This window comes from Scomber japonicus, chromosome 5 (genome assembly GCF_027409825.1).
Source record: "Scomber japonicus isolate fScoJap1 chromosome 5, fScoJap1.pri, whole genome shotgun sequence".
NCBI lineage: Eukaryota > Metazoa > Chordata > Actinopteri > Scombriformes > Scombridae > Scomber > Scomber japonicus.
The window spans coordinates 3723050-3737335 of record NC_070582.1 but is presented as its reverse complement, the minus strand read 5'-3'; the positions used below and the strand labels follow the sequence as shown (position 1 = coordinate 3737335).

The window sequence follows — 14286 nt, the reverse complement described above, 5'->3', positions numbered from 1 at the left end:
AAGGAAAGATGGAAGGGAGGAAGGAAGGAAGGGAGGATGGATGGAAGGGAGGGAGGGAGGGAGGGAGGGAGGGAGGGAGGGAGGGAGGGAGGGAGAAGGATGGAAGGGAGGAAGAAGGAAGGAAGGATGGAAGGGAGGAAGAAGGAAAGGATGGAAGGGAAGAAGAAGGAAAGAAAGGAGGAAGAAGGAAGACAATGAGGAAGAAGAAGAAGGAAGGAAAGGAGGAAGAAGAAGAAGGAAGGAAAGGAGGAAGAAGAAGAAGGGAGGAAAGGAGGAAGAAGGAAGGATAGAAAGAAAGAAGGAAGGAAAGGAGGATGTTTGCTCTTTAAATCTTCAGTGTGATGTCACAGCTCAGGGATTTAGCTAGTCGATGTTTTTGTGTACATATGTAGATTTTAAGCCTTTGTTAGACGACGTTAGGAGGGAAAGATGGAAAAGTCTTCTGCTGGCTTTTAAAGTGCACGCTCAGGCTGCATGATTTAGTTTGTCACCGTGGGGTAACCTTCCTGTCCATAAGTGCTCTCCGAAGGTTTACTGATCTGTCCAGAAATCAGAGAAGTCCCCGCTGTGTCTCAGCTGCAGGATCCTTTGTTCTTCAGCAGCTGGTTGAGAACGCTCGTCTGTCTGAGAGCTCGGAGGTTGGAGATGTCCTCGGCGATCACGGGGATTTCCTCTCCGTGATTCGGCTCGTGGCTTCGGCCGTCGTCACCGTCGTCGTCGCTGTCGGATAGCGTGCACAGGAGGGCGTCGTTCTCGTACGTGGGGAAGTAATATCTGAGGAGAGATGATGGAGGTCAGAGGTTCACTTAGAAACTCACACTGTTCTGATTTTAAGCTTTTAGTCTTAACCAGGCAGGAAAGGAGGGAGGATGGATGGAAGGGAGGAAGAAGGAAGGAAAGGAGGGAGGATAGAAGGAAAAGAGGGAGGAAGGAAGGATGGAAGGGAGGATGGAAGGAAGGAAAGAAGGGAGGATTGAAGGAAGGAAAGGAGGGAGGATGGAAGGAGGAAGGAAGGGAGGAGGATGGAAGGAGGAAGGAAGGCAGGGAGCATGGAAGGTAGGAGGAAGGAAGGAAAGGAGGGAGGAAGGATGGAAGGGAGGTAGAAGGAAGAAAAAGAGGAAGGAAGGAGAAGGAAGATCATCTACTTTTCTCTTTAGTTTTAGTTGTTTTTATGATGTATTATATAATTTTTCATTGTGTGATTACTCTTTCCTCCTACACACCTGCCACTACTCAGGTGTGCACACATTTATTTCTTTTAATATGTATTATATACATTCTGAGTCTTACTAATGTCAAATATAGAAATGTTCATATCATACAAGACAAAGAAAAAATTGATTTTGTCTTTTTATTATTATTATATTGTCTTTTTTTCTTACCTCTACATGTGAGGTAATAATGGTCTGAGTTTTGGAACTACATTTCCCATCATGCTTTTGTCAAAAACTTCAAATAAAAGTTTGTAAGTGTAAGATTTCTGACACTGGCGTCCTCTAGTGGTAGGGTTAGGTATGACAAGTGACTGACAGACAGCAATGTGCTGCAATGACTTCATCCCTCACAGGCTTCCCACCCAAAAACACCATTTTGCCATCCTTATTTATTTTATGATATAAACATGGTCCAAATTTCCTAAACGAGAGGTGAACATGCTGACGCTAAATAAAAATGCTCCCTGCAAGTCAAAAGTCAGGGCTTCAACCAGCCCTGCACACTTTGTTTTTCTACCTTGCCGCACCGTCTGTTCTGTAGCTTGGTTGCTAAAGCCCAATTTCCACTGAGTCCGGCAGCGGTGCGTTACAGCTGCGCCGCGGTCACCGGAGCTGATCGGTAACACTATAATCAATGAGAGTGTTTCCACCGGGAACGTTTCAGCAGCCGCAGCGCTATCAATAGGTAGCATTTGTATTTTTGACGGAGCCGTTTCCAACTCGCGACAAGCTCAACAGAGCAGATTGCACCAGACAGGAAGTCAGACACTGAATCGGCATAATAAAACTTCCATCTTTCAAAATAAAACAACCCGTGCAGCCTCCCGATCGTATTTCAGCAACAAACAGGAATAAAACAGACAGATAAAGATTCAATCTAGCTACGTAGCTACTGACACATGGGGTAAGCACAAAAATCAAAGAAAATTACCAAATCAACCAAAATTGAGCAAGTTAACAAAATCGAGCTGTTTAGTTGTGCTGCTACTACAGTAATTACGGTAGACTAGCTACTACAGTAATTACGGTAGACTAGCTACTACAGTAATTACGGTAGGCTAAAGGCACTCTTTCAGATTTGATTGGGCTGCCGTAATTACTGTATTAACAGTGCAACGTCATTTTAAAAGGCAGCTTTCTCTACCAGAGCATGCTCCGCTCCGCTGCTGTAACGCTCCCGGTGTGAGTCGACGCCGGGCAGAGGACGGAGCTAAACCGTAGCACAGCCGTTCCGCGCCGCTGACGGACCCGGTGGAAATCCCCAGTAAGGTTGTTGCTAAGGTTTTTCTATGTGCTGTTCTTGTCTGTAGTCATATTTCAGAGCTGATGAATGAGCTCCAACATGTACAGATTTATTTAAGGTGGTTATATATTGAGTAAAGAAGGAGAAAAAGAAGTGAAATCCTGCTCCTATACAAAAATATATTGATGTAGCCTCTGACCTTTTACAGAGACAGGAGCTAAAACGGCCTGTTAATAGACAGAGGCTGAACTGAGCGGCTGCATAAAGGACCAGTAGAAGATAAATAAGGAGTTTAACTGGAAATCACAGAATATAAAAATAAACCAGTTAGCAGTAAAACAAACACAGCAGCTGGACTCACTGCGGTTGGTCCCAGGTTGAAATCTCCGGCAGCTTCATGGTGTGATCTTCGGCCACGATGTGACGCAGGACGTCGGCTCTGGAGTCGAACTTCTCCTGGCAGCCATAGCAACGGCTCTGATGGATCTGCCGCCGGATGTAGTTCACCAGTTTGACCTGCTGGTAGAACCTGAGATCTGAGGAGAGAGACGCAGTATGTATCAATCCATATCATATAAAACAGTCTACAGTTTAATACTTTAATTTACTGTGTTTATTTTATAATGTGGTTTTACTCACTGAGTTCCATCCTCAACTTATGGAGATCAAAGTCATGAGTTTCCTGAGAAAAAACAAGATGAACAATGATTTAAAAAAAAAGTAAAAATAGATTAAAAATAATTAAAATAATTTGCTTGTTAACCCTCCTGTTGTCTTTGAGTCAAGGAAGGAAGAGAGGAAGGAAAGGAGGGAGGAAGGATGGAAGGAAGGAAAGGAGGGAGGGAGGGAGGAAGAAGGAAGGAAGGGAGGGGGGAGGGAGGAAGGTTGGAAGGAAGAAGGGAGGGAGAAGGAAGGAAAGGAGGAAGGGAGGAAGAAGGAAGGATGGAAGGGAAGAAGGAAGGAAGGATGGATGGAAGGGAGAGAGGAAGGGAAGATGGAAGGGATGGAGGATGAAAGGAGGGAGGGAGGGAGGATGGAAGGGAGGGAGGGAGGATGGGAGGGAGGGAGGATGGAAGGGTGGGAGGGAGGAAAAGAGGAAGGGAAGAAGAAGGAAGGAAAGGGGGGGGAGGGAGAACCTGTGTGTGTGTGTAGTACCTTCATGTGTGTGTGTGTGTGTGTGTGTGTGTGTGTGTGTGTGTGTGTGTGTGTGTGTGTGTGTGTGTGTGTGTGTGTGTGTGTGTGTGTGTGTGTGTGTGTGTGTGTGTGTGTGTAGTACCTTCATGTGTGTGTGTAGTACCTTCGTGTGTGTGTGTGTGTGTGTAGTACCTTCATGTGTGTGTGTGTGTGTGTGTGTGTGTGTGTGTGTAGTACCTTCATGTGTGTGTAGATCTGCTCCATGGTCTCAGACTGATGATCACAGAACAAACACACAGCAGAGACGGGATGAGCCTGCCAGTCCGACCAATCACTGCAGACGATACCGGTTTGAGAAGAGTTAAGAATAATAAACGGAGTCACTTTAAACTAAACTAACTCTTTTTGTTTGTGATGAAGATACTTACTCGTCTTCTTCGTCCACCAGCTCTCTGTCGTCCTCGCTCTGCACTTCCTCCCAGGTCTTCCCCAGCTCCTGTAGACAGAGAGACAGAGAGACAGAGACGGATATTTAAAACAGCTTTTGTCTCCCTCGTCTGGAAGGAAGGAAAGAAGGAAAGGAAGGAAAGAAGGACGGAACGAAGGAAGGAAAGATGGACAGAAGGAAAGGAAAGGAAGGTAGGAAGGCAGGAAGGAAAGATGGACAGAAGAAAAGGAAAATAAGACAGGAGGGAAAGAGGGAAGGAAGAAAGAGAGGAAGGAAGGATGGATGGAAGGAAAATAAGACAGGAACACTTTCCTGTCTTATATGGAAGAAAGGAAGGCCAGATAAAGGAAAATAGGAAGGAAGTAAGGAAAGATGGACAGAAGGAAAGGAAAGGAAGGAAGGAAGGCAGGAAGGAAAGACGGACAGAACGAAAGGAAGGAAGGAAGGAAGAAAAGGAGGAAGAAGTAGTACTTACTCCTTTCCTTCCTTCCTCCCTTCCTCCTCAACTTTCTTCCTCACTTCCTTCCTTCTTCCTCTTTTCCTCCCTCCTTACTCCTTTCCTTCCTTCCCCTACACTTACTTTCTTCCTTTTTTTTAGAGCTTTTGTCTCCCTCTACTGGCTGAGAGAATAAAGGAGAGAAGCTCAGATATGACTGGCTGACACTTTATAATTATAATAATAAACTTTATAGATATAGATTCATACAAGAGATGTCCATCAACCAGGAGACAAAGAACTTTAAAATTTAGTTAGGAAGGATGGAAGGAAGGACGAAAGAAGGAAGGGAGGAAGGAAAGAAGGAAGGACAGATGGGAGGGAGGAAGGATGGAAGGAAGAAGGAAGGAAGGAAGGAAAGGAGGGAGGATGGAAGGAAAAGAGGAAGGAAGGAAAGAAGGACGGGAGGAAGGAAGGGAAGAAAAGGAGGGAGGATGGAAGGAAAGAAAAGGAAGGAAAGAAGGGAGGATGGAAGGAAAAGAGGAAGGAAGGAAGGAAGGGAAGAAAAGGAAGGAAAGGAGGGAGGATGGAAGGAAGGAAAAGAGAAAGGAAGGGAAGAAAAGGAAGGAAAGAAGGGAGGATGGAAGGAAGGGAAGAAAAGGAAGGAAAGGAGGGAGGATGGATGGAAAGAAAAGAGGAAGGAAGGAAAGGAAGAAAAGGAAGGAAAGGAGGGAGGATGGAAGGAAAGGAGAAAGGGAAGGAAGAAAAGGAAGGAAAGGAGGGAGGATGGAAGGAAGGAAAAGAGAAAGGAAGGGAAGAAGGGAGGATGGAAGGAAAGAAATAAGGGAAGAAAAGGAAGGAAAGAAGGGAGGATGGAAGGAAAAGAGGAAGGAAGGAAGGAAGGAAGGAAGGGAAGAAAAGGAAGGAAAGGAGGGAGGATGGAAGGAAGGAAAAGAGGAAGGAAGGAAAGAAGGACGGGAGGAAGGAAGGGAAGAAAAGGAGGGAGGATGGAAGGAAAGAAGTAAGGGAAGAAAAGGAAGGAAAGAAGGGAGGACGGAAGGAAAAGAGGAAGGAAGGAAGGAAGGGAAGAAGAAGGAAGGAAAGGAGGGAGGATGGAAGGAAAGAAAAGAGAAAGGAAGGGAAGAAGGATGGGAAGAAAAGGAAGGAGGGAGGATGGAAAGAAAAGAGGAAGGAAGGAAGGGAAGAAAAGGAAGGAAAGGAAGGAGGATGGAAGGAAAGGAGGACGGGAGGAAGGAAGGGAAGAAAAGGAGGGAGGATGGAAGGAAAGAAGTAAGGGGAGGATGGAAGGAAAAGAGGAAGGAAGGAAGGAAGGGAAGAAAAGGAAGGAAAGAAGGGAGGATGGAAGGAAAAGAGGAAGGAAGGAAGGAAGGAAGGAAGGGAAGAAAAGGAAGGAAAGGAGGGAGGATGGAAGGAAAGAAAAGAGAAAGGAAGGGAAGAAGGAAGGAGGGAGGATGGAAGGAAAGAAGTAAGGGAAGAAAAGGAAGGAAAGAAGGGAGGATGGAAGGAAAAGAGGAAGGAAGGAAAGGAGGGAGGATGGAAGGAAGGAAAAGAGAAAGGAAGGGAAGAAAAGGAGGGAGGATGGAAGGAAAGAAGTAAGGGAAGAAAAGGAAGGAAAGGAGGGAGGAAGGAAGGGAAGAAAAGGAGGGAGGATGGAAGGAAAGAAGTAAGGGAAGAAAAGGAAGGAAAGAAGGGAGGATGGAAGGAAAAGAGGAAGGAAGGAAGGAAGGGAAGAAAAGGAAGGAAAGAAGGGAGGATGGAAGGAAAAGAGGAAGGAAGGAAGGAAGGAAGGAAGGGAAGAAAAGGAAGGAAAGGAGGGAGGATGGAAGGAAAGAAAAGAGAAAGGAAGGGAAGAAGGAAGGAGGGAGGATGGAAAGAAAAGAGGAAGGAAGGGAAGAAAAGGAAGGAAAGAAGGGAGGATGGAAAGAAAAGAGGAAGGAAGGAAGGGAAGAAAAGGAAGGAAAGGAGGGAGGATGGAAGGAAAGGAGGAAGGGAAGGAAGAAAAGGAAGGAAAGGAGGGAGGATGGAAGGAAGGAAAAGAGAAAGGAAGGGAAGAAGGAAGGGAAGAAAAGGAAGGAGGGAGGATGGAAGGAAAGAAAAGAGAAAGGAAGGGAAGAAGGGAGGGAAGAAAAGGAAGGAAAGAAGGGAGGATGGAAAGAAAAGAGGAAGGAAGGAAGGGAAGAAAAGGAAGGAAAGGAGGGAGAATGGAAGGAAAGGAGGAAGGGAAGGATGAAAAGGAAGGAAAGGAGGGAGGATGGAAGGAAGAAGGAAGGAAGTGGTTCAGGTTGAGTCTGAAGGTGTATTTTTTGTACCAGGTAGTTGATGACGTAGAATCGGTCGTAGTCGTGGTTGTTGGCGTTGATGCGGCGGTGAGCTTTCTTCCTCATGTGATCCTTCAGCGTCGTTTTATCTCTGAACGTTTTCTCACAGTACAAACACTGCAGACTGAAATATAACATATAACACATAAAATATTCCTTCCTCCCTCCCTCCTTACACACTGCAGACTGAAACATAACAAACATTTCAACTCACAAACTGCTGATTCAAAATGTCCATCACTTCCTTCTTTCCTTCCGTCTGTCCTTCCTTCCTTCCTCCCTCCTTCCCTCTTTCTTTGCTCCCTCCTCCTTCCATACTTTGTTCCTTACTTGCTTTCTTCCTCCTCTAATTACTTCTTTCCTCCTTCCTTTCCTTCCTTCCTTTGTTCCTCCCTTCCTCCTCTACTTCCTTCCTCTTCCTCCCTCCTTACTCACTTCCTTCCTTCTTCTTCACTTCCTTCCTTCGTTCCTCCCTTCCTCCACTACTTCCTTCCTTCCTCTTTTCTTCCCTACTTACTCCCTTCCTTCTTTCCTTCCTTCCTCCTTCACTTCCTTCCTTTGTTCCTTCCTTCCTTTCCTCACTCCCCTCCCTTCTCGCCTTACTTCTTTCCTCTTTTCCTCCCTCCTTCCCTCTTTCTTTGCTCCCTCCTCCTTCCATACTTTGTTCCTTACTTGCTTTCTTCCTCCTCTAATTACTTCTTTCCTCCTTCCTTCTTTTGTTCCTCCCTTCCTCCTCTACTTTCTTCCTTCCTCCCTCCTTACTCACTTCCTTCCTTCCTTCTTCTTCACTTCCTTCCTTCATTCCTCCCTTCCTCCTCTACTTACTTCCTTCCTCTTTTCTTCCCTACTTACTCCCTTCCTTCTTTCCTTCCTTCCTCCTTCACTTCCTTCCTTTGTTCCTTCCTTCCTTTCCTCACTCCCTTCCTTCTCACCTTACTTCTTTCCTCTTTTCCTCCCTCCTTACTCCCTTCCTTCCCTTTCTTCTCTCCTTCCTTCCTTCCTTCCCTCTCCTAATTACGTCCTTCCTCTTTTCTTCCCGACGCACTCCCTTCCTTCCTTCCTCACTTCCTTCCTTCCTCCCTCCTCTACTTCCTTTAGTCCTCTTTTCCCTCCCTCCTTACTCCTTTCCTTCCTTCCTTTGTTCCTCTTTTCCTCCCTCCTTACTCCCTTCCTTCCTTCTTTCCTTCCTTCCTTCCCTTTCTTCTCTCCTTTCCTTCTTTCCTTCCCTCCCTCCCCTCCCTCCTTTCCCTCCTTCCTCCTTCCTTGACCTGAGGACAACAGCAGGGTTAATTAACACACAGAAAACGATCACTGAGTTACTTTGATAGTGAAGAAAACTCTAAACCTGATGATTAGAAGAAGTTCAGAGAAAGTTGAGCTGAATCTAACAAGGTGTGTATTGTGTGTGTGTGTGTGTGTGTGTGTGTGTGTGTGTGTGTGTGTGTGTGTGTGTGTGTGTGTGTGTGTGTGTGTGTGTGTGTGTGTGTGTGTGTGTGTGTGTGTCTTTTATTATGTGACTTAATTATAACTCTGATGATGAGGTGCATGTTTACTGACACAAATGATATGATACCAAGTGTTGAAGCTCAGCAGCAGTTAATGAATATGAACTCTCATTTCATGCTTGAAGGAGGACGAGCTTGTTCTCATTAAATTCAACTCAAAAATTCACTTTAAAGGATTTCAGGCAAGTTTAAATCTGAAATCAACTAAATTGGGGTTAAACTTTTATTTTATTTTTTTATTGCCTCTGTGTTGGTTCTTACTTGTCCAGTTTGCTCTGCAGAGTGTCGAGGAAGTCGTCGCAGTAGACGATGTTGTCCGGCAGGCCGATGCTGAAGGAATGTTCTCTGGCCATGTGGTTCAACAGAGACGACCTGAAGACACAACAAGACGAGTTAAGACTGTAGAGGTGAGTGGTTTAACCCTCCTGATGTCCTCAGGTCAAGGAATGAGGAAGGAAGGAAGGAAAGAAGGAAGGAGGGAGGGAAGGAAGTGACGAAGAAGGAATGAAGGAAGTGAAGGAAGGAAGGAAGGAAGGAAGGAAGGAAGGACAGGAGCAAGGAAGGAAAGAAGGAAAGGAGTAAGGAGGGAGGGAGGAGAGGGGGGAAAGAGGACAGAACTAAGGAGAGAAGGAAGGAAAGGAGGAAGGAAGGAAGGAAGGAAGGAAGTGAAGAAGAAGGAAGAGAGGAAGGGATTAAGAAGGGAGGAAAAGAGGAAGGAAGAGAGGAAGGGATTAAGAAGGGAGGAAAAGAGGAAGGAAGGAAGGAAGAGGAGAAGGGAGGAAGGAAGGACAGAAGGAAGGAAGGAAGGAGGGAGGAAAAGAGGAAGGAAGTAAGTAGAGGAGGAAGGGAGGAAGGAAAGAAGGAAGTGAAGGAGGAAGGAAAGGAGTAAGGAGAGAAGTAGAGAAGGAAAGGAAGGAAGGAAAGGAGGGAGGAAAAGAGGAAGGAAGTAAGTAGAGAAGAAGGGCGGGAGGAAGGAAGAAATGAAGGAAGGAAGTGAGGAACTTAGTATGGAAGGAGGAGGGAGTTCTGAGAGTAGAGAACCTGTTTCCGGAGAACTCATCACTGCAGAACATGCAGAGACGATGGAAGCTGCTGTCATCTCTCTCCTTCTGCTGCTGCTCCAACACTTCCTCCTGTAAGGAAGAGCAACGCTGTCAGAGAAACACCACAGAAGAAGAGCAACGCTGTCAGAGAAACACCACAGAAGAAGAGCAGCACTGGAGACAAACACCACAGAAGAAGAGCAGCACTGGAGAGAAGCAACACTGGAGAGAAACACCACAGAAGAAGAGCAGCACTGGAGACAAACACCACAGAAGAAGAGCAACACTGGAGAGAAACACCACAGAAGAAGAGCAGCACTGGAGACAAACACCACAGAAGAAGAGCAACACTGGACTTTGACTGGAATATAATGTATGACAAACAGTCAGGAGCTCAGATGAACATGAAGTGATGGAGGACTAAATCCACAGTCCTCCTTCAGGAATGATTACAGAGAGGAGGAGAAGAAGGAGAAGGAGGAGGAGGAGGAGGAGAAGAAGGAGAAGGAGAAGGACGAGGAGGAGGAGGAGGAGAAGGAGAAGGAGGAGGATGAGAAGAAAAAGTAGAAGGAGAAGGAGGAGCATGAGGAGGAGAAGGAGGATGAGGAGGAGAAGTACGAGGAGGATGAGGAGGAGAAGGAGGAGAAGTAGGAGGAGGATGAGGAGGAGAAGTAGGAGGAGGAGGATGAGGAGGAGAAGTAGGAGGAGGAGAAGGAGGAGAAGTAGGAGGAGGAGAAGTAGGAGGAGGAGGAGGAGGAGAAGTAGGAGGAGGATGAGGAGGAGAAGTAGGAGGAGAAGAAGAAGGAGGAGGAGGAGATTAAATCTTTGGTTTTAATGAATGTCTTATTTGTGTTTCTTCTTCTCCTCCTCTTTTTAAATCCTCACCAGTCGTTTCTGCTGCAGCTTCTCTCGGAGGATTCGGTCTTCTGGAAGAACGTCACACAGCAGGAAGTAGTCCTCCTGTTTCTCTGCAGGAACGAGACGAGCTTTAAATGAGCTGAGACGGACTTTAAGATATTTACACTGTTTACAGGATGAAGTCAAGGATGCTTTTATACATTATCATCACATCACAGATTCATTATCACTGTAAAGTTTCTATTATTTTGTGTGGATTTCATGTTTTCTAATAATTTGCAGCATCCACTTCCCTCTGAACTGCTTAACCTTCTTGTCGTATTCCAGGGTCAAATTGACCCCATCTGTTTTGACTGTTCCTTCCTTCCTTCCGTCCTTCCTTCCTTCTTTCCTCTGTCTCTGTCCTTCTTTCTTTCCTTCCTTCCTTCTTTCCTCCATCTCCCTTTCTTTCCTTCCTTCCTTCCTTCTGTCCTTCCTTCCTCCCTCTTTCTTACCTACCTTCCTTCCTTCCTTCTTTCCTTCCTCCCTCCCTCCTTCCTTCCTTCCTTCCTTCCTTCCTCCCTTCTTCCCTCCTTCCTTCCTTCCTTCTTTCCTCCCTCCCTCCCTACCTCCTTCCTTCCTTCCTTTCCTCCCTTCACGACAACAGGAGGGTTAAAGATACATCATCAGCATCACTTTTAATAATTAATTATTTTGGAAGTGTTTTAAGCAAAAATGCCAAATATCTGATGGTTCTTTTTTTCTTCCTTTTGGTCCTAATATATATTTATTGTGAGCTCTATGATATTACAACAGGCCTTTTTTCTGTTTATAGATGTTTATAGAAGAAGGTGATTCATGTATCAATATAAAGTTAATAATGAAACGATGGTTGTTTGCAGCTCTGGACTCGACTCACCGATGGGGCCGGTGGAGTTTGTCTTGATGACGCTGCAGAAATCTGTGACGGGCTGCTCCAAGAATCTGCCTCTCCAGTACAGCAAGTACCTGACGGAGGAGCGGAGGACAGGAAACGCATCATCACAGCATCATCAGAGCTCACAGGTAAACATGACAGAGAAGATTTAACTCAACATCAACAGGCTGCTTTACTGTCAGAGAAATGATTATATACTGTGATACTTAACATCCGATAATCAATATACAGTTTATCTGAAGTCAAACTGTGCAGCTCATATATGATTACTAGCAGAGAAAGAGTTAATATAATAATAATAATAATAATAACTGTGAGGCTCATATGATTACTAGCAGAACTACTAGAGAAAAGTTAAGAGATCATTTAAGTAAAAGTTACACCTGAGTTCATAGAGCTGAGTTATACTGTTCAAACCAATACACATATATCTCTTGGAAAATGGACAACATAACATCAAATAAAAACTAAATTGAAATGGAAATGATGTTTTATATTGATCTACATGTGTAAAACTAACTTATTTTGTTAGTTTGTTTAAATTTGACTGAGATACATTTAGATAAAAAATATAAATAATGACAACAATATAGAAAAACTATATGAAAAAGAAAGAAAGAAAGAGGAGGAGGAGGAAGATGAGGAAACAAAGAAAGGCAAGAGAAAGAAAAGGAGGAAGAAAGAACAAGAAGGAGGGAGATGAGGTAAGAAAGAAAGAAAGGAAGGAAGGAAGAAAGAAAGAAAAGGGAGGGAGATGAAGACAGACAGGAAGAAAGAAAGAAAGAAAGAAAAAGAAAAAGGGAGGAGGAAGAAAGAACAAGAAGGAGGAAGATGAGGTAAGAAAGAAAGGGGAGGAAGAGGAGGAAACAGAAACAAAGAAAGACGGGGAAAAAGAAAAAGTAGGAGGAGGAAAGAACAAGAAGGAGGGAGATGAGGTGAGAAACAAAGAAAGAAAGAAAGAAAGAAAAGGGAGGAGGAAGATGAGGTAAGAAAAAAAAGAAAGAAAAGGGAGGGAGATGAGGAAAGGAAGAGGAGGAAACAGAAACAAAGAAAGAAGGTAAAAGAAAAGAAAAAGTAGGAGGAGGAAAGAACAAGAAGGAGGAGGGAGAGGAGGAAAGAAGGAAAGAAAGAAAGTAAGTAAGTTTTCTGCATCTATAAAATGAAAAGATTAACTCAGTAAATTAATATATTTCTCTTTTTCTTCTATCTTTCTCTGTTCTGTGTTTTATTTTATTAATTTAAAGTCTTAAATTCAGATTCTTTCTATTTTGCAGCTCTTTAATAAAACAACTTTCTTTACTTTGGCAGGTCTGCGATGAGTTTGACGTCAGCGATGACGAGCTTGTGCTGCAGCAGCAGATGTTTGAGGAGAAGGTCTTTGTTGTTCAGAGGAACAGACTCAGAGCAGAACAGACACACCAGCAGCTCCTCACTGGAACGCTGCTGCACACTGGGAACGCCGGGATCATCATCAGCTGACGGCTCTGGAAAACACAACGGCTCCAGGATGCTGTCCTCACCTGAGACACACACACACACACAGAGAGTACTCAGGTTATTATAACACACACACACACACACACACAGAGTACTCAGGTTATTATAACACACATACACACACACACACACAGAGAGAGAGCTGAGGCTATATAAGACACACACACACACAGAGAGAGAGAGCTGAGGCTATATAAGACACACACACACACACACACACACACATACACATATTATACACACGCACATATTATACACACACACACACACGCACACACACATATTATACACACACACACAGAGAGAGAGCTGAGGTTATATAAGACACACACACACACACACACACACACACACATTATACACACACACACACAGAGAGAGCTGAGGTTATATAAGACACACACACACACACACACACACATTATACACACACACAGAGAGAGAGCTGAGGTTAAATAAGACACACACATTATACACACACACACACACACACACACAGAGCTGAGGTTAAATAACACACACACACACACACACACCGAGAGCTGAGGTTAAATAACACACACACATTATACACACACACACACACACACACACACACACACACACACACACACACACACAGAGCTGAGGTTAAATAACACACACACACACACACACACACACACACACACACACACAGAGAGCTGAGGTTAAATAAGACACACACATTATACACACAAACACACACACAGAGCTGAGGTTAAATAAGACACACACACACACACACACAGAGAGAGAGAGCTGAGGTTACACACACATATTATACAGTGTGATCTGAGGAGGAGGAGAAAGAGGAAGAGGAAGAAGAGAAGGGGGAGAAAGAGGAAGGTTAGAAGGAAGAGGGAGAGAGGAAGAGGAGGAGGAGATGGTGGTGGAAGAGGAGGGGAATGAGCAAGAGGAGGAGTTGGAGGAGGAGGAGGATGAGGTGAAGAGCTCCTTTAAGGTAAATCACGTCCTCAACTGAAAAGCTTTTAATCTTAATGTTGGAATTTATTATAAGAGTAAAAATACATCATAATATTTGTATTTATACTATCAGCTGGATATAAGGAGGATATTGAGTCTTAATAATATGTCTTATCTTGTCCTGAAAAACAATCCAAAACCAAAATATTCACTTTACTGTCACAGAGGATTTAAAACAACACGAAAATATTCACATTTAAGAAGCTACAATCAGACTCATGCAGTTAGCCTATTAGCTTAGCCGGCTAGCTACTATCTGTTTAGCTCCTAATGTTACAAATAAAAGAGCTGACAGTCGGTTCTAATATCGGACACAGACTCGTTAGTCTATCCCCATGTGTAAAAACCATCTCAGAGAACAAAACAACTTCATTAAGTCAAATTAAACGTTTAAAAACTTCACCGTACCGTCTTTACTCCCGTCACGGGCAGCCATCTTCCTGCACCACGTGGTCATAACAGCGGTCAACGGACCAATCAGAAGCGAGGAAATGACCCCCGTGCTGCCTTCAGGGTCTGCTGGTAAACGCACATGTGATACGGTGCGTTCACGTGTTGGAAAGACAACAGTAAATTACAGCTTTAAAGGCTGACGCTTGATTAAAGCGATTAAATGGCTGTTTTTAAAAGAAGAGTAAAATAAAAACA

At 44.3% G+C, this 14286-nt stretch overlaps 1 protein-coding gene across 1 annotated transcript; it reads right to left on the bottom strand.

Moving 5' to 3' along the window:
• Positions 1-284: 284 nt before the first annotated feature.
• Positions 285-14074, bottom strand: znf277 (zinc finger protein 277). Its single transcript, XM_053318904.1, has 12 exons — positions 14047-14074; positions 12437-12656; positions 11119-11207; positions 10248-10330; positions 9361-9452; positions 8581-8691; positions 6806-6938; positions 4020-4087; positions 3829-3925; positions 3097-3139; positions 2819-2993; positions 285-774 (listed from the first exon to the last, which is right to left on the bottom strand). The coding sequence occupies exons 1-12, from the start codon at positions 14072-14074 to the stop codon at positions 573-575; spliced, it is 1341 nt and encodes a 446-aa protein (XP_053174879.1). The 3' UTR covers positions 285-572.
• Between the last annotated feature and the right edge of the window lie 212 nt (positions 14075-14286).

What these genes read in the sequence shown, in the direction of transcription:
- znf277 (XM_053318904.1), bottom strand. Translation starts at nt 14,074, where the DNA reads ATGGCTGCCCGTGACGGGAGTAAAGACG. An exon ending in AAACTCCACCGGCCCCATCG is followed by an intron (nt 10,331 to 11,118) that starts GTGAGTCGAGTC and finishes TCGTTCCTGCAG; the next exon opens with AGAAACAGGAGGACTACTTC. An exon ending in TCTACGTCATCAACTACCTG is followed by an intron (nt 4,088 to 6,805) that starts GTACAAAAAATA and finishes CTCTGTCTACAG; the next exon opens with GAGCTGGGGAAGACCTGGGA.